The 27,905-nt window shown below is 49.3% G+C and overlaps 1 protein-coding gene across 1 annotated transcript in view; it reads left to right on the forward strand.

Annotated features, from left to right (window-relative positions):
• LOC137348666 (telomerase protein component 1-like) overlaps positions 1-27,905 on the forward strand; it is a 63,098-nt gene that overhangs the window by 15,471 nt on the left and 19,722 nt on the right. Inside the window, exons 4-16 of the mRNA XM_068013924.1 lie at positions 1,996-2,493; positions 5,839-6,003; positions 7,841-7,859; positions 9,091-9,224; positions 10,876-11,037; positions 11,513-11,665; positions 12,490-12,564; positions 13,569-13,699; positions 19,088-19,245; positions 22,634-22,743; positions 23,747-23,837; positions 24,962-25,145; positions 27,402-27,615. Coding sequence (XP_067870025.1) covers positions 1,996-2,493; positions 5,839-6,003; positions 7,841-7,859; positions 9,091-9,224; positions 10,876-11,037; positions 11,513-11,665; positions 12,490-12,564; positions 13,569-13,699; positions 19,088-19,245; positions 22,634-22,743; positions 23,747-23,837; positions 24,962-25,145; positions 27,402-27,615 — 2,094 coding nt within the window. The remainder of the gene's footprint in view (positions 1-1,995; positions 2,494-5,838; positions 6,004-7,840; positions 7,860-9,090; positions 9,225-10,875; positions 11,038-11,512; positions 11,666-12,489; positions 12,565-13,568; positions 13,700-19,087; positions 19,246-22,633; positions 22,744-23,746; positions 23,838-24,961; positions 25,146-27,401; positions 27,616-27,905) is intronic.

The following is a 27,905-nucleotide window of genomic DNA, read 5'->3' on the forward strand; positions in this document are numbered from 1 at the left end:
CTCCAATGCCAGTATATCCTTCCTTAAATACGGGGACCAAAACTGTACGCAGTACTCCAGGTGTGGCCTCACCAACACCCTGTACAGTTGTAACAAGACTTCCCTATTTTTAAACTCTAACCCCCAAGGAATAAAGGCCAAAATTCCATTTGCCTTGCTAATTACTTGCTGCACCTGCATGCTAACTTTTTGTGTTTCATGTACAAGAACACCCAGATCCCTCTGTACTGCAGTGTTTTGTAGTCTTTCTCCATCTAAATAATCTGCCTTTTTATTCTTCCTACCAAAATGGATGACCTCACACTTTCCCACATTGAACTCCATTTGCCAAGTTTTTGCCCACTCACTTAACCTATCTATATCCCTTTACAGATTCTTTGTGTCTTCATCACAACATACCTTCCCACCTATTTTTGTATCGTCAGCAAATTTGAATACACTACACTCTGTCCCTTCCTTTAAGTCATTAATGTCGATAGTAAATATCTGAGGCCCTAAGACCAATCCTTGTGGCACCCCACTAGTTACCTCTTTCCAATCTGGAAAACACCCATTAATCTCGACTCTCTGCCTTCTGTGTATTAGTCAATCCTCAATCCATGCCAACACATTACCCTGAGCTCCTATTTAGTGCAGTAACCTTTTATGTGGCACCTTATCGTTCCATCCAAAGCAGGAGAAGCCCCTCTACCCCCAACCCTGAATCTAACATCCTTACTCCAGGGAATGTGGACCCAGCCAGAAGCAGCAGGTCCGGACTCCTGATAGACACCAGGAAGAGCTCTTCCAACAGCGGCCGTGGGATCATTTGCAACCCCCCCCCCCCGCAAAGGGAGCAGAGAGGGGCCTCGGTTTAACGTCTCGTTTGAAAGACAGTACCGGCATCAGTGCAATGCTCCCTCAGTACTGAATTATGTGGATCAACAGGAGGGAAACAGCTGTTGAATCTCCCTCATTTCATCACTCCTCACCCCGTGGTCAAATAGCCAGACACCACTCAGGGAAACACAGAATTGGTCACTGGTGTGAGTTGCCAGAGGGTGGCCCGCGGAATCTTTACCTCAGCATGCATCAGTATTTTCTGGAGTGAGGTGGGTGGAATCTGGAACGCACTGCCTGGAGCAGTGGTAGAGGCAGGAACCCTCACAACATTTAAGAAGTATTGAGATGAGCACTTGAAATGTCTTAGCATACAAGGCTACGGGCAAAGTGCTGGAAAATGGGATTAGAATAGTTAGGTGCTTGATGGCTGGCACAGACACGATGGGCCGAAGGGCCTGTTTGTGTGCTGTATAACTCTATGACTCCATGAAGTGGGGAATAAACCCAGCTGTGTGTTGAGAAGGACCTTGCAATATTGCAACAACAACTTGCATTTATCTAATGCCTTTAAGAGGAGGTAAATCAGGCAAAGTTTGACACAGAGCGACACAAGGAGATATTAGGGCAGGCGACCGAAAGCTTGGACAAAGAGGTAGGTTTTAAGGAGCGGATTAAAGAAGGAAAGAAAGGTGGGGAGGCCGAGAGGTCTAGGGAGGGGATTCCAGAGCTTAGGGCCCAGTCAACTGAAGGCACGGCCGCCAATGGTGGAGTGATGGAAATCAGGAATGCACAAGAGGCCAGAATTGGAGGAGTGCGGACATTTCAGAGAGTTGTGGAGCTGGAGGAGGTTACAGAATTAGGGAGGGTCAAGACAAGGATGAGAATTGTAAAATCGAGGCATTGCTTAACTGGGAACCAATGTAGGTCAGTGGGCGAGAGGGGAACGAGACTTGGTGCGAGTTAGGACACAGGCAGAAGGGTTTTGGATGAGCTCCAGTTTATGGAGGGTGGGGAGGTCTGCCAGGCGGGCGTTGAAACAGTCGCATCTGGATGGGGGCCTGTCTCCTGAATTTTAAAGGGGCCATCTCCTACTTTCCCGTCTGCAGAATGGCACCGGGTCTTTGGGATACAGTTGGGTTTGGACTCTTGGTTAATCGTCTCTTCTCTTCTCAGGGCCCTGAGACACGTCGCAGGATGAAGACCGACAGCGGCGGACTGACTCACCCGGTGCCCGGGCACCGCTCCGCACTTGCCAACCTCTCCCTCTCCGAGCTGGCTACACGTCGACCTGCTGACCACAGCCCATCTCTGTCAGCCAGACACTTGTTGACCCCGAGCGCTGGCCTGCTGGCCCTGAGTACACGCCCTCGGCCACCCCCACTGACCAGGCCGGAGAACCAGAAGCTGTCCACCAACTTGGACAACAGGTTCCTGACCTCTGGCAGTTGTGTCAACTCCCTGACTGTCTCCTCGACACTTCCTCTCCACTTCAGCCAGTCCTTGAACCCCAAGCTGCCCCGAACCCTCTGCACTTCGACCTCCCCTCTGCCTACCCTCTGCCCTTCCACCACCATTTCCCTGAAGAGCAAGGATGACCAGCCGTCGCTGGTGGTGGAGAATGACTGGCAACCTGAGGCTCCAATCGAGGCCTCCTTCAGCAGCACCCAATGGGTAAGAGAATCACAGAGAATCCGAGCTCACGACATCAGGCAGTATAGCAGGGTCGATTATCGGGAATAACAGATACAAGGAGTGAGTTACAGACTGGAATCTAATCGAGGGGTTTGGGTGGTTTATATATAGAATAACAGATACCCGGGAGTGAGTTACAGACTGGAATCTAATCGAGGGGTTTGGGTGGTTTATATATAGAATAACAGATACCCGAGAGTGAGTTACAGACTGGAATCTAATCGAGGGGTTCGGGTGGTTTATATATAGAATAACAGATACCCGGGAGTGAGTTACAGACTGGAATCTAATCGAGGGGTTCGGGTGGTTTATATATAGAATAACAGATACCCAGGAGTGAGTTACAGACTGGAATCTAATCGAGGGGTTCGGGTGGTTTATATATAGAATAACAGATACCCGGGAGTGAGTTACAGACTGGAATCTAATCGAGGGGTTCGGGTGGTTTATATATAGAATAACAGATACCCGGGAGTGAGTTACAGACTGGAATCTAATCGAGGTGTTCGGGTGGTTTATATATAGAATAACAGATACCCGGGAGTGAGTTACAGACTGGAATCTAATCGAGGTGTTCGGGTTGTTGATATATAGAATAACAGATACCCGGGAGTGAGTTACAGACTGGAATCTAATCGAGGTGTTCGGGTTGTTGATATATAGAATAACAGATACCCGGGAGTGAGTTACAGACTGGAATCTAATCGAGGGGTTCGGGTGGTTTATATATAGAATAACAGATACCCGGGAGTGAGTTACAGACTGGAATCTAATCGAGGGGTTTGGGTGGTTTATATATAGAATAACAGATACCCGGGAGTGAGTTACAGACTGGAATCTAATCGAGGGGTTTGGGTGGTTTATATATAGAATAACAGATACCCGGGAGTGAGTTACAGACTGGAATCTAATCGAGGTGGTCGGGTTGTTGATATATAGAATAACAGATACCTGGGAGTGAGTTACAGACTGGAATCTAATCGAGGTGTTCGGGTGGTTTATATATAGAATAACAGATACCCGGGAGTGAGTTACAGACTGGAATCTAATCGAGGTGTTCGGGTGGTTTATATATAGAATAACAGATACCCGGGAGTGAGTTACAGACTGGAATCTAATCGAGGTGTTCGGGTGGTTTATATATAGAATAACAGATACCCGGGAGTGAGTTACAGACTGGATTCTAATCGAGGGGTTCGGGTGGTTTATATATAGAATAACAGATACCCGGGAGTGAGTTACAGACTGGAATCTAATCGAGGTGTTCGGGTGGTTTATATATAGAATAACAGATACCCGGGAGTGAGTTACAGACTGGATTCTAATCGAGGGGTTCGGGTGGTTTATATATAGAATAACAGATACCCGGGAGTGAGTTACAGACTGGAATCTAATCGAGGGGTTTGGGTGGTTTATATATAGAATAACAGATACCCGGGAGTGAGTTACAGACTGGAATCTAATCGAGGTGTTCGGGTGGTTTATATATAGAATAACAGATACCCGGGAGTGAGTTACAGACTGGAATCTAATCGAGGGGTTCGGGTGGTTTATATATAGAATAACAGATACCCGGGAGTGAGTTACAGACTGGAATCTAATCGAGGTGTTCGGGTGGTTTATATATAGAATAACAGATGCCCGGGAGTGAGTTACAGACTGGAATCTAATCGAGGTGTTCGGGTGGTTTATATATAGAATAACAGATACCCGGGAGTGAGTTACAGACTGGAATCTAATCGAGGGGTTCGGGTGGTTTATATATAGAATAACAGATACCCGGGAGTGAGTTACAGACTGGAATCTAATCGAGGTGTTCGGGTGGTTTATATATAGAATAACAGATACCCGGGAGTGAGTTACAGACTGGAATCTAATCGAGGTGTTCGGGTGGTTTATATATAGAATAACAGATACAAGGAGTGAGTTACAGACTGGAATCTAATCGAGGTGTTCGGGTTGTTGATATATAGAATAACAGATACCCGGGAGTGAGTTACAGACTGGATTCTAATCGAGGGGTTCGGGTGGTTTATATATAGAATAACAGATACCCGGGAGTGAGTTACAGACTGGAATCTAATCGAGGGGTTTGGGTGGTTTATATATAGAATAACAGATACCCGGGAGTGAGTTACAGACTGGATTCTAATCGAGGGGTTCGGGTGGTTTATATATAGAATAACAGATACCCGGGAGTGAGTTACAGACTGGAATCTAATCGAGGTGTTCGGGTGGTTTATATATAGAATAACAGATACCTGGGAGTGAGTTACAGACTGGAATCTAATCGAAGGGTTCGGGTGGTTTATATAGAGAATAACAGATACCCGGGAGTGGGTTACAGACTGGAATCTAATCGAGGGGTTCGGGTGGTTTATATATAGAATAACAGATACCCGGGAGTGAGTTACAGACTGGAATCTAATCGAGGTGTTCGGGTTGTTGATATATCGAATAACAGATACCCGGGAGTGAGTTACAGACTGGAATCTAATCGAGGGGTTTGGGTGGTTTATATATAGAATAACAGATACCCGGGAGTGAGTTACAGACTGGAATCTAATCGAGGGGTTTGGGTGGTTTATATATAGAATAACAGATACCCGGGAGTGAGTTACAGACTGGAATCTAATCGAGGGGTTTGGGTGGTTTATATATAGAATAACAGATACCCGGGAGTGAGTTACAGACTGGATTCTAATCGAGGGGTTTGGGTGGTTTATATATAGAATAACAGATACCCGGGAGTGAGTTACAGACTGGAATCTAATCGAGGGGTTCGGGTGGTTTATATATAGAATAACAGATACCCGGGAGTGAGTTACAGACTGGAATCTAATCGAGGTGTTCGGGTGGTTTATATATAGAATAACAGATACAAGGAGTGAGTTACAGACTGGAATCTAATCGAGGTGTTCGGGTTGTTGATATATAGAATAACAGATACCCGGGAGTGAGTTACAGACTGGATTCTAATCGAGGGGTTCGGGTGGTTTATATATAGAATAACAGATACCCGGGAGTGAGTTACAGACTGGAATCTAATCGAGGGGTTTGGGTGGTTTATATATAGAATAACAGATACCCGGGAGTGAGTTACAGACTGGAATCTAATCGAGGGGTTCGGGTGGTTTATATATAGAATAACAGATACCTGGGAGTGAGTTACAGACTGGAATCTAATCGAGGGGTTCGGGTGGTTTATATATAGAATAACAGATACCTGGGAGTGAGTTACAGACTGGAATCTAATCGAGGGGTTTTGTCGTGGTTCGTTCAGTAGCTGCCGTTTTTAATGTACTGCTCATTTTGGTTCTTCAGGTGCTGGAGGACCCACTCGAGGCGTCTGTGCTGATGCCGAGCTACAACCTGTCAGCTCAGGAATATGAGGACCTGGAGCAGGCACGAGGAGCCCTGGTCACTGAGGAGCTCCGTGATGTTCCGGATCCTTCAGAGAACCAGGACGCCAGGCTGCGAGAGAAGAAGGTGAGAGTAAACGAAAAGAGTTAGGCCTGAATCCCTGTGGGTGCGGTGCCAATGGAAGCCTAACTTGCCGCAGTGGACCCTCCCTTCAACAGTTCAGCAGATGGCTTTGCTGGATATCAGCCACATGTAGGATTGCACCCACTCATTTCTCTCCCTCACTCCAACCCTGGGATGCTCCTACCATGTCCCTCAGCACCACCGACTCACCATATCCCTCAATCCCCCACCGTCAGCATCCTCGGGTTTACCATTAACCAGAAACTGAACTGGACCAGCCACATAAATTCTGTGGCTGCAAGAGCAGGTCAGAGGCTGGGAATCCTGCAGCGACTAACTCGCCTCCTGTCTCCCCAAAGCCTGTCCACCGTCTACAAGGTACAAGTCAGGAGCGTTGTTGGAATACTCTTCACTTGTCTGGATGGGTGCAGCTCCAACAACACTCAAGAAGCTCGACACCATCCAGAACAAAGCAGTCCGCTTGATTGGCATCCCATCCATCAACATTCACTCCCTCCACCACCGATGCACAGTAGCAGCAGTGTGTACCATCTACAAGATGCACTGCAGCAACGCACCAAGACTGCTTAGACAGCACCTTCCAAACCCGTGACCTCTACCACCTCGAAGGACAAAGGCAGCAAATACATGGGAACACCACCACCTGCAGGTTCCCCTCCAAGTCACACACCATCCTGACTTGGAACTATATCGCCGTTCCTTCACTGTCGCTGGGTCAAAAACCTGGAACTCCCTCCCTAACAGCACTGTGGGTGTACCTACCTCACATGGACTGCAGCGGTTCACCACCACCTTCTCAAGGGAAATTAGGGCCTTGCCCACGATGCCCACATCGCATGAAGGAGCAATTTATTTTTAAATGAGGTCTATGCCAGCTGTTTAGAAGAGCAATGTAATTAGTCCCACTCCCATACCTGTTCCTCATTGGTCTGCAGATTTCTCTGTTTCAAGTATTTATCCAAAACCTTTTATAAAAAAAAAATAATAATTGTTATTGAATCTACTTTGAATGTCCTTTAAAACAGCCATCCCTGATCATAATTAACACAGTGAGTTGTTTTCTCTTTAAATTCTCTTACCTCCTCTCTGATTCTTGTGCAAATGACTTTATCTCTGTGTTCTCTGGTTACTGACTCTCCCGTCACTGGAAACAGTTTCTTCCCGTCTACTAACCTCTGATCATTTTGAACACTTCAATTAAATCTCCCCTTCACCTTCTGCACTCTAAGGAGAACAACCCCAGATTCTCCCGACTCTCAACATAACTGAAGTCCCTCATCCCTAATACTAGTGGGGAGGCGGTGGCTTCGTGGTAATGTCACTGGACTAGTCACCCAGAGACCCGGGCTACTGCTCTGGGGACAAGGGTTCAAATGCCACCAGGGCAGATGGTGAAATTTGAATTCAATTAATCTGGGAATTCAAAAGCTAATCTGATGTTGGCCATGAAACCATTGTCGATTGTTGCAAAAACCCATCTGGTTCACTCATGTCCTTTAGGGAAGGAAATCTGCCGTCCTCACCTGGTCTGGCCTACATTGTGACTCCAAACTCACAGCGATGTGGTTGACTCTTAAATTGCCCTCTGAAATGGCCTAGCAAGCCACTCAATTCAAGGGCAAGTAGAGATGGGCAATGATAGCCAGCGATGCTCGCATCCCATAAATTGATTTGAAAAGTATCAAATGAATATGTTCTGCGCTCTCTTCATGGCCTTCACGTCTTCCTTAAAATGTGGTGCTGACAAGTGAGCATAATATTCTAGTTGGGGCCTGACCAGTGTTTTTCTAAAAATTTCGCTTAACTTCCTGTCTCTTAGACCCTATCCCACTGTTGGGGTTGGAGGGGTCTCCCCAGATACCAGGATCCCACACGCTTTGATAACACCCTTCACAACTTGCCCTACCATGCTTTAAAGATTTATGTTGTCCAGACCAAGGCGGGAGGAGTGCACTGTTTATTCTAGACCCACTTCTCCACAGGTCACAACATATATTTTTAATGTTCCCACTTACCGATATGGTCAACATACTCTATTTTTCCCAGAATAGAACACACTGACCAGATTTCTTTATTAAACAACAAAATTATCAGTTTATTGATGAATTCTTGTTTTATAATAATGAAGTAAATCATACTCGTACAAATTGAAATATTAAAGCCCCTTATTTATCTTAGCCCCTCACGCACGCACATACACTATTTAGCCAGAAATATGAAATGGATTGTTGTTTATAGCACTATTAGAAAGAAAACGAAAAAAAACGACACTTTTGCAGAATACTTGTCCTTGGTTTTGGTTCGCCGTCCCAAATGCATATAGACGGCTGTCACTGGGATCTTCCCAGAACAGTTCTTTCCAGGTGATGTTGAAGATCAGATTTGGTAGGCTTTCCAAGAAATGCAATACAGAGGCTTCAGATAGGTCTCACAGCAAAAATGCAGCAACAAGGGTTATCAGTTCCCATACATTCGATACGCAGGCTTTCTTCAAAACAGGAGGAAAATAGGAATCTGACACACTGGAAATGCAGGGTTTCTTTTCGAGAGGGAGAGGGAGAGAGAGAGAGATGAGCTGGGTCGTCTTCTGACAGGCAAAAACCAATTGTCTGTTGTAATGGTTCAATCTGAAACTAAAAATATTCCAGAGGTCAAGCCTCCTGACCTCCAGAAATCTTGACCTGTCACTTCTTTGTAAACATCTCCCCATGTAAAAAAAAAAAAACCCCTGCTGGGTGATTATTCACAGACAGATGCCTTCCAGTTTGACTTGTTTACAAGCCAAATCGAGGAACCTTCTGGTGACTTTCTTTTTTTAAAAAACACACAGTTCAGCATCTCTTCAAGATTCTAGATGAATCGATGTCCATAATTCAACTATGAGTCCTTAAAATATATTTTACAAAAGAAATAGAAGCAATTTCGTAATAGTGTACGTGCACCCCGAGATCTCTTTGTTTGTGCACCACTTGAAAATTGTACTGTTTACTTTATATAGCCCATCGCTCACTCCCCCGCCGCCCCAAAGCCCAAACCTCGAATGTTGATGTGTCTTTTTCCTTGTTCTAGGAGGCCCTTTTGAATGGGTTTGCGGCTCCCTGATCGAAGGGGGCAACTTTACGGACGCAGATAATTCCACCCGCATTGAGCTGCTGGGCTTGTGCCAGGAGATCGCGACCCAGGAGCCTGAGTTCCTTTTGAAGGTATCAGAGGAGTTGAACTTGACACAAAAGAGTTGATTTTTTTTTACACCATTGAATGTTTGTGGGAGCTCCCCTGGTCAGTGTCTGTCTGGGTAACTCTCCTGCTTGGTGTGGGCCAGGGACCCAGACACCAGGATCCATCCCTCTGGTGTGGGGTGATACCAGGGTTTACAGTTGGTACTGAGCGCCACACTGGGCAGGAAGGTCCCAGTTCCAACCACCACAAGCCAGGCAGTGCTGAGCTCACAGATACAGGAGTGTGAGAGAGATGTTAGAGGGACTCCCGCAGATACAGGAGTGTGAGATATGTTAGAGGGACCTCCGCAGATACAGGAGTGTGAGAGAGATGTTGGAGGTACCACCGCAGATACAGGAGTGTGAGATATGTTAGAGGGACCTCCGCAGATACAGGAGTGTGAGAGATGGGGATGGGGGTTCCGAGGGACCTCCGCAGATACAGGTGTGAGGGGGATGGGGGTGGGGGGTTAGAGGAACCTCCCCAGATATAGGAGTGAGAGAGATGGGGTTAGAAGGACCTCCCCAGATACAGGAGTTTGAGAAAGGGGGTTAGAGGGATATCCCCAGCTACAGGAGTGAGAGAACACGGTTTGGAGGGACCTCCCCAGATACAGGAGGGTGGGTTTAGGAGGACCTCCCGGATATGCCTAACAAGTTGGAGTTTTGATGAATGCCTGGGGGTAACAGGAGATTTCCGTGGGCGAAGCAGGTCGGGAAGAACTGGTTGACTGAGAAAAGAAATGGAAAAACCTGAATTTCTATCGCCCCTTTGATGACCTCAGGACGTCCCAAAGCACTTTCCAGCCAGTGAAGTACTTTAGGAGAGTGGGCTGTGCTGTAACATAGAAAACATGGGCAACAGATTTGCGCACAGCAAGATCCCAGATACAGTAACTCTGTTTTACCGTCTCCTCCGAAAGATAGCAGCTCCGACAGCGCGGCGCTCCCTCGGTACTGACCCTCCGACAGCGCGGCGCTCCCTCGGTACTGACCCTCCGACAGCGCGGCGCTCCCTCGGTACTGACCCTCCGACAGCGCGGCGCTCCCTCGGTACTGACCCTCCGACAGCGCGGCGCTCCCTCGGTACTGACCCTCCGACAGCGCGGCGCTCCCTCGGTACTGACCCTCCGACAGCGCGGCGCTCCCTCGGTACTGACCCTCCGACAGCGCGGCGCTCCCTCGGTACTGACCCTCCGACAGCGCGGCGCTCCCTCGGTACTGACCCTCCGACAGCGCGGCGCTCCCTCGGTACTGACCCTCCGACAGCGCGGCGCTCCCTCGGTACTGACCCTCCGACAGCGCGGCGCTCCCTCGGTACCAGCCCCCAGGGTGTGTCTGCCCTAGATTATGGTGCTCGAGTGCCTGGAGGGTAAACTCAAACCCACGAGCTTCTGACTTGGAGACTGGAGTGCGACTGACTGAGCTGAGTGTGGCGCCAAGCTTTGATGTTTAACCGCCGGTGACTGTGGGAGGGAGGGGAGTCTCATCAGCGAGGGCTTTGAGGGGGAATTCTATCTACACTGTGCGCATGTCGGGGGTGGTGGGTGGGGGGGTCTCGGAGGTTGGAGAGCGGCCGCCAGACCTGCCGGCTCCTGATACCCAGTGACTGATCTCCTTCTCCCCTCCCCCGCAGGTCGCTCTGTACACCCGGCAGGAGCTGAACATCCGCAGCACCGCCAACTTCCTGCTGGCCGTGAGTGCCTGGCTCCCGCCATGCCGGCCCCACCTCCGCCGCTACTTTTGCCAGTCTGTGCGGCTGCCCTCGGACTGGATTGAGGTGGCCAAGATATACCAGGTACACCGTGTGTGGGAGTGGGGGGTGGGGGGGGGGGGTGGGTAATGGGGGAGTATGCCAGGTGAGGTGGCAGAATTATTCCAGGTACATGTGGGGGAGGGGGTGAAATGATACCCAGCACACGGGGTGGGGGAGGGGTGAAATTATACTGGCACTTTGGGTGGGGGAGGGGAGGGTGGTGGTGGGAGATTTACTGGGTACCCTGAGGGAGGGTGGATTTGCCAGTTGTATGGTTAGTGGGGTGATGTACCAGGTGGTACACACCACACCGCTTGGGGGAATTGCTGTGCCATCTTGTATCTCAAAGCTGGTGCTCTTTTGAGCAGGGAGTGGTAACTTGCCGAGGTGGTGAGTAAATAATCGGGGGCAGCTCCGTCTCCCCACATTTGTTGTTGAGTGCTCCTTCTGATTGTTTTTTTTCTCTTTCTCTTCGGTTTGTGTTCTCTTCCCCATCTCTTCCCCCCCCCCCTGCCAGAGTCTGTCAGAGAGCAGCCGGAAGATAGCTCCCTACCCCTCCTGCCTGCGCCAGGCGCTGGCCGACAGCTTCAAGCTCTTCGACGAGTACCAGCTGGCCAAGTATAACACCAGGAAACAACGCTGCAAGACTGACGCGAGGAATCAGAGGAGGGTGAGTGGAGAGACGGAGGTAGAGAAATGACAGAAATAGTGATAGACGGAAGCCAACGGGCGAAAATGTGGCAAGTGTGTTTTTGTTTTAATATTGGTTTTGTGGGATGTGGGCATCGCTGGCAAGGCCAGTTTGTGTTGCCCATTCCTAATTGCCCTTGAACTGAGTGGCTTGCTGGGCCATTTCAGAGGGCAGTTAAGCGTCAACACCACATTGCTGTGGGTCTGGAGTCACATGTCGGCCAGACCAGGTAAGGACGGCCGATTGCCTTCCCGAAAGGACATTAGTGAACCAGATGGGTTTGTACAACAATTGACAATGGTTTCATGGTCACCATGAGACTAGCTGTTTTTTTTCCTAATTCCAGATTTATTAATTGAATTCAAATTTCACCATCTGCCGTGGTGGGATTCGAACCCATGGCCCCAGAGCATTAGCCTGGGACTCTGGATTACTCGCTCAGTGACATTACCACTACTCTGACACCGCCTCCCCCAATGAGGGCAAATGTGAGGTCATCCAATTTGGACCTAACAAAGGACGGAACAGGGTACTCGGGTACGAGGAAAAGGGTGTGAGAAGTTTGGAACCCTCTTCGACACTGGCAATTGGTACTAGGTCAATTGTTAATGTTAAATCTGAGATTGATAGATTTCTGTTATCCAGAGGTATTAAGTGATATGGGGCAGTGGTGGGTATATTATAGTTGGGTCGCAGATCAGCCTCGAACTCACTGAATGGTGGAATAAGCCACGTGGCTGAAGAATCTCCTCCTGTTCCTATTGTCACTATATCACTGTCTGCTCTCTGTTTATTCGATTCAGAAATGGCCATCTGATTCAGTCATTACCAAGTGGTCTCAATATCTGTCCATCGAAAAGACTGACATGACAAAACTTGTAAGTACCTCAAAACTCGGATATTGACTCGTCTGGAATGTAGCTTTGTTTATCCTCACCTCTCCACGCTCCTGTTCTTATTTCTGCAAATTCAGCATCCGTCTCCCTCCCCCCTCGTCTCCCTCCCCCCTCGTCTCCCTCCCCCCCCCCCCCGTCTCCCTCCCCCCTCGTCTCCCTCCCCCCGAAAACTGTGCAAGCACTTGAGTCTATTGGGATTGTGTGCAAGGGAAGGGATTTTCTCACTTGAGACTGTGTCTCGAGGGTGGGAATGGGTTTGATAGATTGAGATTGTGTATAGTGGGAATCGAGGGGAGGGGTTTTAATCCATTGGGGATTGTGTGCAATGGGAAGAGGTTTGTGTCCATTGGGAATTTGTACAGTGGGAGTGAATGGGAAGGGGTTTGGGTCCATTGGGATTGTGTACAGTGGGTGTGAATGGGAAGGAGTTTGGGTCCATTGGGATTGTGTACAGTGGGAGTGAATGGGAAGGAGTTTGGGTCCATTGGGATTGTGTACAGTGGGAGTGAATGGGAAGGAGTTTGGGTCCAATGGGATTGTGTACAGTGGGAGTGAATGGAAGGAGTTTGGGTCCAATGGGATTGTGTACAGTGGGAGTGAATGGGAAGGAGTTTGGGTCCATTGGGATTGTGTACAGTGGGAGTGAATGGGAAGGAGTTTGGGTCCAATGGGATTGTGTACAGTGGGAGTGAATGGGAAGGAGTTTGGGTCCAATGGGATTGTGTACAGTGGGAGTGAATGGGAAGGAGTTTGGGTCCAATGGGATTGTGTTCAGTGGGAGTGAATGGGAAGGGGTTTGGGTCCATTGGGATTGTGTACAGTGGGAGTGAATGGGAAGGGGTTTGGGTCCGTTGGGATTGTGTACAATGGGAGTGAATGGGAAGCGGGTTTGGTTCCGTGTTATCTCTATGCTGGGATGATTGCTGGCCTGAGGTGGAATGACAGCTGGAAAGGTGTGAACTGTCTTGTTCCTCTCTCTCTCTCAGATGGCCAAACCTTCTCCGGTTGTGAAGCAGAATAAGTCCAAGGTGGTCAACCATTTCTCTCTGAAGAAGCTGATCCGTTGGCTCCATCTCAAGGAGCCGGCCTATCACATCATGTGCCTGTTGGGTCGAAGGTGAGAGCGGGTGGGATGTGGGGATTGGGGGTGAATGCCATACTTCCATTGGCTGAAAATTGGTTGTCTTCACTCCCTTGTGACAGCCGATAGTTGGTGACGGGTTGAAACCCTTGACCTTCCAGGCGAAGGCAGGCATCTCTTGCGGCCTAAAATTCTGGCTTCCGAGAATGGAGCAAAGTGAGCTGTGCCAGCGGGCATGCTCACTTTAAGGAGGCCTTCACCATCTGGGCATGTGCGTTGAAAAGTTGATGGACATTTTCCCCTTGACGGGACATGGAGTGCGTGACCGACGTCCACACGTGGAGGTTTGATTAGGCCTCAATTTGGAGGACTGTGCCCAGTTCTGCTACCCTCGCCTAAGGGGAAGAAGAAAAGACAGTGCAGAGAAGCTAATAAAAGGATCAACAGGCTTTACTCAAACAGAAGACTGAGGGGTGATCCTAATAGAGGTCTTTAAAATTATAAAAGGTTTGATAGAGTAAATACAGAGAGAATGTCTTCTCTTGTGGGGACGATTATTAATGAGAGGCCGTCAATGTAAGTCAGTCACCAAGAAATTCAATAGGAATTCAGAAGAAAGTTCTGTACAGAAGGAGTGGTGAGAATGTGCAACTTGTTAGCACAGGGAGTGGTGAAGTGAATAGTCCAAGTGTATTTAAGGGGAACCGGGACAAGCATATAAGGGCGAAGGGAATAGAGGGTTATGATGGTAGATTTAGATGAGGAAAGGTTGCATGTCAGTAGTACAAGGAGAAAGCAGCTTCCATTTATATCGGGCCGGTAAAGTAGCAACGAGGTCCAAGGCACAAAACTTGACACTAAGCCCCGGATGGAGACATTAGGACAAGTGACTGGAATCTTGGTCAAAGTAGTAGATTTGACGGAGGAGGGAGAGGTGGAGAAGTCTACGGAGCGAATTTGAGTTGAGGGTCGAGGTGACTGAAGGAAGGATGTAAATGCGTTGGAAGCAGTTCAGAGAAGGTTTACTAGACTAATACCCGGAATGGGCGGGTCAAGACCCCTCAGGATTTTATATGTTTCAATCAAGTCGCCTCTTACTCTTCTAAATTCCAGTGGATACAAGCCTAGCCTGTCCAATTTTTCCTCCTAAGACAACCCGCCCATTCCAGGTATTAGTCTAGTAAACCTTCTCTGAACTGCTTCCAACGCATTTATATCCTTCCTTAAATAAGGAGACCAGTACTGTACACAGTACTCCAGATGTGGTCTCACCAATGCCCTGTATAGCTGAAGCATAACCTCCCTACTTTTGTATTCAATTCCCCTCACGATAAACGATAACATTCTATTAGCTTTCCTAATTACGTGCTGTACCTGCATACTAACCTTTTGTGATTCATGCACTAGGACACCCAGATCCCTCTGCATCTCAGAGCTCTGCAATCTTTCACCATTTCGATAATATGCTGCTTTTTTATTCTTCCTGCCAAATGGACAATTTCCACATTCTACTCCATTTGCCAGATCTTTTCCCACTCACTTAACCTATCTATATCCCTTTGTAACCTCCTTATGTACTCTTCGCAAGTTACTTTCCTACCTATCTTTGTGTCATCAGCAAACTTAGAAACCATGTCTTCAGTCCCTTCATCCAAGTCATTTATATAAATTGAGGCCCCAGCACTGATCCTTGTAGCACACCACTCGTGACATCTTGCCAACCAAAAGATGACCCATTTATGCCTATTCTCGGTGTTTCCTGTTAGCTAACCAATCTTCTATCCATGCCGATATGTTACCCCTTACACTATGAGCTTTTATTTCCTGCAATAACCTTTAATGTGGCACCTTATCAAATGCTTTCTGGAAATCTAAGTACAATACATCCACTGGGTCCCCTTTATCCACAGCACATGTAACTCCCTCAAAGAACTCCAATAAATTGGTAAAACATGATTTCCCTTTCACAAAACCATGTTGACGCTGCCTGATTACCTTCAATTTTTCTAAAGGCCCTGCTGTAATGTCTTTAATAATAGCTTCTAACATTTTCCCTAAGACAGATGTTCAGCTAACTGGCCTGTAGTTTGCTGCTTTCTGTCTCCCTCCCTTTTTGAATAAAGGAGTTATGTTCACTATTTTCCAATCTAATGGAACTTTCCTCGAATCTAGGGAATTTTGGAAAATTAAAACTTAATGCATCAATTATCTCCTTAGCCACTTCTTTTAACACCCTAGGATGGAGTCCATCAGGACCCGGGGACTTGTCAGCCTGCAGCCCCAGCTATTTGTTCAGTACCACTTCCCTGGTGATTGTAATTCTCTTGAGTTCCTCCCTCCCTTCCATTTCCTGATTTTCAGCTAATACTGGGATGTTACTTGTATCCTCAATAGTGAAGACCGATGCAAAATATCTGTTCAGTTCATCTGCCATCTCCTTATTATCCATTATTAATTCCCCAGACTCATTTTCTATAGGACCAACGCTCACTTTGTTAACTTTTCTTTTTTAAATATCTATAGAAACTCTTGCTATCTGTCTTTATATTTCTAGCTAGCTTTCTCCTGTACTCTCATTTTACCTTCTTTATCAATCTTTTAGTCATTCTTTGCTGTTTTTTATATTCTGTCCAATCTTCAGACCTGCCTCCCATCTTTGCGCAATTATAGGCTTTATCTTTAAGTTTGATACTAAATTAACTGTTTTAGTTAACCACGGATTTATTATTTTTGTTTTATTTTATTTTTATTTAGAGATACAGCGCTGAAACAGGCCCTTCGGCCCACCGAGTCTGTGCCGACGAACAACCACCCATTTATACTAACCCTACAGTAATCCCATATTCCCTATCACCTACCTACACGAGGGGCAATTTACAATGGCCAATTTACCTATCACTTGCAAGTCTTTGGCTGTGGGAGGAAACCGGCACACCCGGCGAAAACCCACGCAGTCACAGGGAGAACTTGCAAACTCCATACAAGCAGTACCCAGAATCGAACCCAGGTCCCTGGAGCTGAGAGGCTGCGGTGCTAACCACTGCGCCACGATTGGAATTTTTCTTTCTCATTAAAATGTATCTATTCTGTGTACTCTGAAATATGCCCTTAAATATCTGCCACTGCATCTCTGTTGACCTATCCCTTAGCCTTATCTGCCAGTTCACTTTTGCTATCTCTGCTTTCATGCCCTCATAATTGCCCTTCTCTCCCTCAAACTGAATGTGAAATTCAATCATATTATAATCACTGCTACCTGGGGGCGCTTTAACTATGAGGTCATAAATTCTTCCTCTCTCGTTGCACAATACCAGGTCTCGTGTAGCCTGCTCTCTTGTTGGCTCCAGAATGTATTGTTCCAAGAAATAATCCCGAAAACATTCTATGTACTCCTCATCTAGGCTGCCTCTGCTTATCTGATTTTTCCAGTCTATATGTAGGTTAAAATCCCCCATAATTATCGCTGCCAGGTTGCCATTATCTCTTCCTTTATACCCCATCCTACAGTGTGGTTAACATTAGGTGGCCTGTACACCACTCCCACAAGGGACTTCTTGCCTTTATGCTTTTTCCTCTCTACCTCAGCTGCTTCTACATTCTGGTCTCCTGAACTTAGGTCATCCCTCTCTATTGCGCTAGTACCATCACTAATTAACAGAGCCACCCCTCCACCTTTTATTGATCAATAGTCAGGTCCCAATTATGTCATTCTGCAGCCATGTCATCTGATAGCCATTACATATTTATTTCTATTTGTGCTCTCTGCAGCCTGGACGAGTCCATGTTCCATGTATATATGGAGTGTATGAGGTTGCAGCCCCTCTTTCAGTATTTGAAGGGGCTGCTCCTCGAGTTTTGATTGCACTTCAACCCCACGCTCCTGATCCTTGGGCACCCAATTCGGAGGGGCGTGGGCAGGGAGGAGGATCTCCTCGTCGGTCTGCTGCTGGGCCTGGCCAAGGTGGCAATTCACAGGTCGAGGCTGCGGGCTGTCGGGTCCGTCCACCCTGATTGACTGCCCCTCTTCCGAGGTTTCATTCGCGCCCGGGTGTCCCTGGAGAAGGAGCGTGCGGTGTCCGCTGGTACGCTTGAGGCCTTCCGCAACCGGTGGGCACCGCAGGGGCTGGAGTGCACCGAGAATGGCATTTTAATTTGAGTTTTGGTATCATTCATTCAATTTTAATAGTTATTTTATGAAATGTGTATAAGGGGGAGCCTGAGGATTAAAGGCCCCCGCGACATGAAATACGTAAAAGGGGCCTGGGGTATAAAGGCCACTTTATTTTTTAAAAAGGAGAAAAAAAGGGGTTAGATACAGAGTAAAGCTCCCTTGACCTTGTCCCCATCAAACACTCCCAGGGCAGGTTTGGACTGGGCTGCCTTTAGTTTGAGGTCTGAATTTGGTTGGGATTGGTTTAGGTTTGAGACCGGTATTTGTACTGGGCTGGGTTTGAGGCCTGGATTTGTGCTGGGCTGGGTTTGAGACTGGGATTTGTGCTGGGCTGGGTTTGAGGCCCAGATTTGTGCTGGGTTTGAGGCCCGGATTTGTGCTGGGCTGGGTTTGAGGCCCGGATTTGTGCTGGGCTGGGTTTGAGGCCCGGATTTGTGCTGGGCTGGGTTTGAGGCCCGGATTTGTGCTGGGCTGGGTTTGAGGCCCGGATTTGTGCTGGGCTGGGTTTGAGGCCCGGATTTGTGCTGGGCTGGGTTTGAGGCCCGGATTTGTGCTGGGCTGGGTTTGAGGCCCGGATTTGTGCTGGGCTGGGTTTGAGGCCCGGATTTGTGCTGGGCTGGGTTTGAGGCCCGGATTTGTGCTGGGCTGGGTTTGAGGCCCGGATTTGTGCTGGGCTGGGTTTGAGGCCCGGATTTGTGCTGGGCTGGGTTTGAGGCCCGGATTTGTGCTGGGCTGGGTTTGAGGCCCGGATTTGTGCTGGGCTGGGTTTGAGGCCCGGATTTGTGCTGGGCTGGGTTTGAGGCCCGGATTTGTGCTGGGCTGGGTTTGAGGCCCGGATTTGTGCTGGGCTGGGTTTGAGGCCCGGATTTGTGCTGGGCTGGGTTTGAGGCCCAGATTTGTGCTGGGCTGGGTTTTGGTTTGAGGCCCGGATTTGTACTGGGCTGGTTTTGGTTTGAGGCCCGGATTTGTACTGGGCTGGTTTTGGTTTGAGGCCCGGATTTGTACTGGGCTGGGTTGGGTTTGAGGCCTGGATTTGTACTAGGCTGGGTTGGGTTTGAGGCCCGGATTTGTACTGGGCTGGTTTTGGTTTGAGGGTCTAGATTAAGAAGAAAAGAAAAAGAAAAAAAATGGGTTAGCTACAGAGTAAAGCTACCTCCACACTGTCCCAGATATCACTTTCGCCCCCACCTTCAAGTCCTCTTTTCTCATCTTGTGAGTTGAAATTTATTTTCCTTTATCCTCTGCCCTTCCAGGTATCCGTCCGATCTCCAGTCGTTCAGCCGCAGTCGGTTGCCAGGACCTTGGGATTCTCAGAGAGCTGGCAAAAGGATGAAATTGCAGTTGCCAGAGACTTGGGACAGGCAGCTCTCCTTGCACGGCAACACTGTGCAAATCTGGGAGGAGCTGATAGGTACGTACAGGTGGACTCACAGGCCGAGAGTCTGCAGTGTAACCCTGGGGTGAGGGCACATCTCCCCACGCCCTCTGTTCAATCTTCTACCAGCAGCTCAGCTTGGTCGATCCCTCAGTTCGAGGACCCACTCCAGAGCCCAAAATATAGGCCGCCAGTTCCAGTGCCTGTACTCTTGGAGGTACCGTTCTTCGGCTAAGGAACAGGAGTCGACCATTCAGGCCTTCGAGCATGTTCTGCTATTCAGTTAGATCATGACTGATCTACCTTGACCCAAATTTGCTCCAAATCCCTTGACCCCTTCTCCAACGAACATCTCTCGATTCAGTGTGAAAAGCCCCACAGCCTTTTCGGGGAAGCGCGTTCCAGATTCCCACGACCCTTCGTGTGAACAAGGGTCTGCTGATTTTTACTCCTGAATGTCCGAGCTCTAATTTTAACGGTTCTTCTAGATTCCCCCACAACAGGAACTCATTCCTCTCTCTCTACCCCATCAAATCCATTTCGACATTAAATCGAGGCCCTATCTCTCCCCCCCGGCTCTCGGGTCGACGTAAAAGATTCCCCTGCTGCATCTGTGGAAGAGTAGCTGGGGATTTCTCTCCCTGTGTCCTGTGGCCAACGTTCCAACATCAGCTGGCGTCATCTCACTGAGTGGAATCTTGCTGTGCACACATTGCCTGATGCGTTTCCCTCCAAAACTGTGACAGCACTTCCCAAGTAATTCATTGACTGTGAAGTACTCTGGAACATCCGAAGAGCTCAAAAGGTGATATAGGAATGCAGAGCCCTTCTTTAAGCGGAAATCGGTCTGGTACATCTCTTTCACTCGTCGCTTCCTTCTCTCTCTCCCTCATTCTGTCTCTTACTCGCTCCCTTTTTCTCTATTTCTCTTGTTTTGTGTGTCTCTGTCTTGTCTGCTCTCTCTTCCCTCCCAGATACTTTCATTCTCTCTCTCTCGTTTTCTTTCACTTTTTCTTTTTCTCTTTCTCTCAGTTTCTTTCTCCCTGTATCTTTGTGTCTCTCTTTTTCCCTCTGTCTCTGTTTTACCTGCATCTTTGGTATTTTGTCAGTACCGCTGTAAACTTCAGCCTTTTCCTCTCAATTCCCAGTCTTCATGGCTTTCCATCCTCACTATGTTGAAGTAGAGACTCCGGCACAGACACGATGGGCCAAGTGGCCTCTTTCAGTGCCTTAAACTTTAAATGATTCTGTGATTCATCGCACCACGCCCTGCTCACTTGTCTTTTCCTACTGTTAGGACCGAGGCAGGGGAAACGCACTGTTTATTCGAGTCCCACTTCTCCACAGGTCACAACACATGTTTAAATTTTCCCACTTGTTAATAAGGGCGGCGCAGTGGTTAGCACCGCAGCCTCACAGCTCCAGTGACCCGGGTTTGGTTGTGGGTACTGTCCGAGCGGAGTTTGCAAGTTCTCCCTGTCACCGCGAGGGTTTCCGCTGGGTGCTCCGGTTTCCTCCCACAGCCAAAGACTTGCAGGTTGATAGATAAATTGGCCATTGTAAATTGCCCCTAGTGTAAGTGGGAGAATGGTGGGTATGTGGTTGGAAATATGGGATTAATGTAGGATTAGTATAAATGGGTGGTTGTTGGTCGGCACAGACTCAGTGGGCCGAAGGGCCTGTTTCAGTGCTGTATCTCTAAATAAATAAAAATAAATAATCAATCATATGTTCTCTTTTTTTTCCCAGAAAAGAACACACTAACCAGGTTTCTTTAATAAACAACAAAATTAAGTTTGTTACAGAACAAGTCTTAACTAGTAATGAAGTAAAGCGTAAACACACGGATTTACATTTTTAAAGTCCCCTTTTTACATTAGCCCCTCACACTCACACACATACATACACTGGTTAACTGGAAAAATAAAAGGGAATTGTTTAAAATTCAGAGCTCAGTTACAGGCAAAAAAAAGGCCAGGGCTAATTAATTGCTCATTTTTGAGAAAAAACAGCAGATGAGATATGTTCCAAAACTGGCATACAGTCTGGCCTCCGAGTACACGTAGACGGGTCACAGGGATCATTGAGAACAGTTCTTTTCAGGCGGCATTGCGAATTAATTTAGCAGGCTTTCTTCAAAGACAGGAGATGAGATGAATTGGCACAGTGGACTTCTCAGGATCTTTTAGAGAGATGCTGGAAAACGAGCTGGGTTGTGGTCGTCTCTCCTTCCTTCACTTCGTCAGCAGCAAGCTAACTTTATCAGCTGCTCACTCCGGAGGGGAAAGCACGCTGACTCGACAACCAAAAGCCTGCGCATTTTCTCCCTCAGGTGCACGCTGCTGCCTCTGGGCTTGTCCAATCAAGGGGCGCTTGACTGTCTTCTCTGGCCCACATCTTCCCCTGTTTACTTGGGTTTCTGTTCTATTTTTAACTTGAGTCATGTGACAACCAGTAAACATTGTTGCCAAACCAATTCTTTGTGTCCCCTTGATGACTCTCTTGAGGGGGAGTGGGTGGTAACTGGTCCAACATTTATTCAGTTTGACTTTGAGTTCCTCAAAAAAATATTTTAACAAAAAAAACCCGTCATTTCCATAACACCAGGAACTTCAACCCTTTGTACTCCTCACCTCCCTCAGCCTCTGTTTCCCCTTACGACCTTCTAAAACCCAAGCATGGTGCCAGCTACCCACTCTCACCCGATCCCTTTTCCTGAAGATGGTGACTCCATTCCACAGGGTCCCAACCAGCTCCCACTTAAGTGAGGTTAAAACTTGTAAGAAACTTCGGTGAGACGACACTTGGGGTACTGTGCACAGTACTGGTCTCTCTATTATACAAAAGGATATAGAGGCACTGGGGAGGGCGCCAAATCCGTTTCCAGGAATGATACCAGGACTGCGAGGTTGTAACTGTCAGGAAAGGATCAACAAGCTGGGCCGTTTGCTCTCGAAAAGAGAAGGCTGAGGGATGACCTGACATAGGCTTCAAAATTATGAAAGGGTTCGGTTGGGTAAGACTTAGAGAAGATGTTTCCATTTGTGGGTGAGTCCAGATCTAGGAGACCATAAAGGTAAGAGAGTCACAGATAAATCCAATCGGGAATTCAGGAGAAACTTCGTTACCCGGGGAGTGGTTGAGGTGAACAGTGTGGATGCATTTAAGGGGAAGCTGGATAAACGCATGAGGGAGAAAGGCATAGAAGGATATGTTGATGGGGAAGAAGAGGAGGGGTGGGAGGAGGCTCGTGTGGAGGATAAACACCAGCACAAAGCAGATGGGCTGAATGGCCTGTTTCTGCACTGCACGTTCAGTGTGATAGAAGTGTGGCAACAGAGACGATCTTCTGAATCATTTAGAGATATAAAGGTTGGTTGATTTTTAATATTTCTCCTCCCTCTCTCTCTCGCTCCTCCTCCAGATCACCAGAAGCTTCCCTTCATGGCAATGTTACGCAATTTGCGGAACATGATTGCAGCCGGGATGAGCCGCCGGCACCACGAGCGGATTTGGAAAAGATTGACGGATAGGGTAGGTTTCGGGGGGGTGGGGGAGGAGGGGGTCCAGCATTGCCCTGTCGCCGGCCTGGCATCCGAGAGCAGGAAGATCCCGGCTTCCATCCTGCCTGTGCTGACCCCAGCCGGGGGATGGGTGGTAGGACTGGACTCTGATTGGTACTGAGCCCCACACCCAGTGCAGGAAGATCCCAGGGTCCATCCTGGTCTGTGCTTGAGTGAGCTGACCCTAGCCCGGGGGATGAGCGGAAGGGGGGTGGGGGGCGGACTTGTGATTGGTACTGAGCCCTACACCCAGTGCAAGAAGATCCCAGGCTGCGATTGCAGCCCCAGTGAGGGGAAAGTCGGATCCTGATCCCAGGGCACCGGGTGTGTAGGTTCAAATCCAGTTCTCCACCCCACCCCCCCCCCCCACCCCAACCTCCAAACGCTTCACGTGCGGCACTTCCCAGGAGGATACCCGGGATGAGGGTTACGGAGAGAGTGGAGAAGGTGGGATCGCGCTCCTTGCAGCAGAGAAGGTGAAGGACGAGATTTGGTAGAGCTGCTCAAAATGATGAGGGATTTTGGTCGAGTAGCTCGGTTGGAAACTGTTGGCGGTGGCTTGCACGGAGACGAGAGCGAATTCTGGGCTTTGCTCACCCAGTGAGTGTAATCTGGGATGCGCTGTCAGGAGGCAGATTTCAGATTACCTTTCAAAAGGAGTTGGACAAATTCTTGAAACGGAAGCATTTGCAGGAAAGTGGGGATAGAGCAAGGGCTCTAATTGGACTAATTGGATGGCTCAGCACAGGCACACAGGGCTGAATGGCCTCCTCCTGCTCTCTTTGATTCCCTGACCCGGTCCAGGATGGAACTTGACTTGTCGGGATTGTGTATCACGATGGAGAGGGTTACGGAGCGTTTGGGGGTCGGGTGGTGGTGGTGTGAGGAATGTGTTGGAAAGACCCTCTAACAAACGGGGCCTATCCTGGCTCATGGCCATGCCTGACATTTCCTCTGTCTTCCTCGGTCCACAGAACTCGGTGATAGGCAGCCGCCAATTCCCATTCCGTTTCCTGTCCGCCTACAAGGTTATTGCCGAGCTGCAGGAAAGGCTGGATAAGAAAGGTGAGTCGGGAGGGAGACAGTGTGGGGGGAGACTTGTACTGTCACACCCAACCTTAGGGGAGGGGGCAGTGAGGAGGCGAGGGTCGTGGGGGTGGCCGGGGTGGGGGAGGGGAGAGAGGGAGGTGGGGATCCAGACTGGGACGGGGTGGGGGCCATTGCACTTCTGTCAGCAACAGGGAGGGAGCACTCTCTTGCACCATGTGAATACACAGGGGTAGTGCGCAGAGCAGATACTGGGACAGATCACCCCCTGGAGTGGGGAGGAGGTCCTGGGGAGAGTTCCCCTGGAGTGGGGAGGGGGTCCTGGGGAGAGTTCCCCTGGAGTGGGGAGGGAATCCTGGGAAGGATTCCCAAAATCCAGTCTGCCAGTCCTGAGGTATTCGGAGGCCATCCTTTATTCCTCAACCAACTTGACCAAACCAGGTCATCTGGTCACTTGTCTTGATGCTGGTGGGATCCTGCTGTGCCATGTTTTCACGAGGAGGTCCTGGGGAAGAGTTCCCCTGGAGTGGGGAGGAGGTCCTGGGGAAGAGTTCCCCTGGAGTGGGGAGGAGGTCCTGGGGAAGAGTTCCCCTGGAGTGGGGAGGAGGTCCTGGGGAGAGTTCCCCTGGAGTGGGGAGGAGGTCCTGGGGAAGAGTTCCCCTGGAGTGGGGAGGAGGTCCTGGGGAAGAGTTCCCCTGGAGTGGGGAGGAGGTCCTGGGGAAGAGTTCCCCTGGAGTGGGGAGGAGGTCCTGGGGAAGAGTTCCCCTGGAGTGGGGAGGAGGTCCTGGGGAAGAGTTCCCCTGGAGTGGGGAGGAGGTCCTGGGGAAGAGTTCCCCTGGAGTGGGGAGGAGGTCCTGGGGAGAGTTCCCCTGGAGTGGGGAGGGGATCCTGGGAAGGATTCCCAAAATCCAGTCTGCCAGTCCTGAGGTATTCGGAGGCCATCCTTTATTCCTCAACCAGCTTGACCAAACCAGGTCATCTGGTCATTTGTCTTGTTGATGCTGGTGGGATCTTGCTGTGCCATGTTTTCACGTTGACCACACTATCTATTTTGTCACTGGCTATGAGGCACTTTGGGACGTGCGGAGCTGGTGAAGGGCGCTGTATAACCACCTCTCCTTGTCTCTGTGTTCGATGGACAGACGACCCCCTTCCGACGAAGGAGGCCTTGGTCCAGCGGGTCCTGGAGTCCCTCCGCCTGCCGAAGGGGCGCCCGCGGTTCATGAAGTCCAGGACCTGGTTACTGGCCCGGCGCAGACACCTCAAGTGCATGTCCTTCATTTACCGGCATGTGACCAAGAGGCTGGAAGAGCTGGAGAAACGCAGGTAAGCCATGGTGGGGCGAGAATGGAATAGGGTGTGTGGTGGAGCGGATGATTGTGCTGAGGTGGTGTTGGGTTGGGGAACAGTGGTGGGAAGTTAGGAGTTGTCGTCATTCCCTTGTCCTGAGGGTGCGGTCGGGTGTGGTGTGACTTGCGGAGTTGCTGCTGCGGCTACAATTGGTACCAAGCTCCACTCAGAGCAGAAAGGACCCAGACTCCACTCCAAATGAACACTTGTGTTTAATAGTTGGGCTATGTGTTCTCACTATCAACATCCTGGGGGTCACCATTGACCAGAAATTGAACTGGAGTAGCCATATAAATACTGTGACTACAAGAGCAGGTCAGAGGCTGGGAATCCTGCGGCGAGTAACTCACCTCCTGACTCCCCAAAGCCTGTCCACCATCTACAAGGCACAAGTCAGGAGTGTGATGGAATACTCTCCACTTGCGTGGATGTGTGCAGCTCCAACAACACTCAAGAAGCTCGACACCATCCAGGACAAAGCGGCCCGCTTGATTGGCACCCCATCCACAAACATTCACTCCATCCACCACTGATGCACAGTGGCAGCAGTGTGTACCATCTACAAGATGCACCGCAGCAATGCACCAAGGCTCCTTAGACAGCACCTTCCAAACCCGCGACCTCTAGCAACTAGAAGGACAAGAGCAGGAAATACATGGGAACACCACCACCTGCAAGTTCCCCTCCAAGTCACACACCATCCTGACTTGGAACTATATCGCCGTTCCGTCACTGTCGCGGGGTCAAAAACCTGGAACTCTCTTCCTAACAGCACTGTGGGTGTACCTACCCCACATGGACTGCAGCGGTTCAAGAAGGCAGCTCACCACCACCTTCTCAAGGGCAATTAGACACAGGCAGTAAATGCTGAACGAGCCAGCGATGCCCACATCGTATGAAAGAAGAGGAAAAGGAGCGCCACAGGTCTCTATTAGCAGAATATTCCGCTGTGCAATATAGCTACACATTTTATTTGTTAGTGGGATGTGAGAGTCACAGGCATTTATTGCCCATCCCTAATTGCCCTCGAGAAGGTGGTGGTGAGCTGCTTTCTTGAACCGCTGCAGTCCATGTGGGGTAGGTCCACCCACAGTGCTGTTAGGAAGGGAGTTCCAGGATTTTGACCCCGCGACAGTGAAGGAACGGCGATATAGTTCCAAGTCAGGATGGTGTGTGGCTTGGAGGGGAACTTGCAGGTGGTGGTATTCCCATGTGTTTGCTGCCCTTGTCCTTCTAGTTTGTAGAGGTCGGAGGTTTGGAAGGTGCTGTCTAAGGAGCCTTGGTGCATTGCTGCAGTGCATCTTGTAGATGGTACACACTGCTGCCACTGTGCGTCGGTGGTTGAGGAAGTGACTGTTTGTAGATGGGGAGCCAATCAAACGGGCTGCTTTGTCCTGGATGGTGTCGAGCTTCTTGAGTGTTGTTGGAGCTGCACCCATCCAGGCAAGTGGAGAGTATTTCATCACACTCCTGACTCGTGCCTTGTAGATGGAGGACAGGCTTTGGGGAGTCAGGAGGTGAGTTACTCGCTGCAGTTTAACGCTTCAGGAGCAAAGGCATGAGAGATCTACTAGTTTATTTCAGGAAAGGACAGAAGAAGGTGGAGTATTGTGTCCCATTCTGGGCACCATACTTTGGGAAAGACATGGAGGCTTTTAAGAGGGCGCAGAAGAGATTTAATCGAATGGTTCCGGGGATGAGCTGCTTCTTGTTGTGCGGATAGACTGGAGAAGCTGGGGTCGAACTCCTTAGAGTAGAGAAGGCTCAAAGAAGATTTGATAGAGATGTTCAAAATCATGTAGGATTTAGATAGAGTAAATAAAGAGAAATTGTTTCCAATGGCTGAAGGCTGAGTAACTCGAGGGCGCAGCGTTGAAGTGGTTGGCAGAAGAACCCGAGACGACAGGAAGAAAAACCTATTTTCCGTGAGTGGTGAGCATTTGGAGTGTTCTACCTGATCGGGTGATGAATACGGATTCTGTAATAGCCTATGAAAGTTCCTTGGGGGAATACTTGAAGGAAAAAATTGGAGGGACGTGGCAAAAGAATAGAGAGTGGGACTCCTCTTCCAAAGAGCCAGCACCGACCCCGATGGGCTGAACGTCCTCCTCCTGTGCTGCACTGTCCCGTGATTGTACAACTAGTCCTTAACTCGGGCTCTTTCTTTCCTCTTCTGTCTATTTCCTTCTCTCTCTCTCTCCCTCTCTCTCTCACCCGCCCCCACCCCCATAGGGACGTTCAATATGACCAGGATCTTTTGGAGAAGTACCGGAGAGCCCTGGAAACGGCCATCGAGATCTCGGCCTCACACAACGTCCCCCCTCTGCCGGGCCGCACCGTCATCCTGTGCTGCGTGGAGTGGAATATGTCTCGACCCTGCGTCAGTGCCAAAGGCCTCTGCATACCCAGGGCCGGGGAGGATGAAGACAAGGCCAGGGGCCCAGAGGTAAGGTTGTAGGGTTGGGGAAAGGGGGGGGTGGGGTGCAGTCGGCTGGCAATTGCCTCAGTGGGCCTCGCATCACCCTGCGGTACTGAGCAGGGAGGGCCCACTCCCCGCTCTGCGGTGAATTAGCTGAACCCAGCTTGGAGCAGGGTGGTCGTGGGCCTACAGTTGGGCTTCAGTGCCTGGCCCCGCTCCCCTGGGTTAAAAAGTAGTGGAGTGAAGTCAGCCATGATGCCTGCTCCTGATCACTGCTCAGAGACTCCTGCTGGGAAGTGTTTGTGTGGGGTGGGGGG

This window comes from Heterodontus francisci, chromosome 34 (genome assembly GCF_036365525.1).
Source record: "Heterodontus francisci isolate sHetFra1 chromosome 34, sHetFra1.hap1, whole genome shotgun sequence".
Classification (NCBI taxonomy): domain Eukaryota; kingdom Metazoa; phylum Chordata; class Chondrichthyes; order Heterodontiformes; family Heterodontidae; genus Heterodontus; species Heterodontus francisci.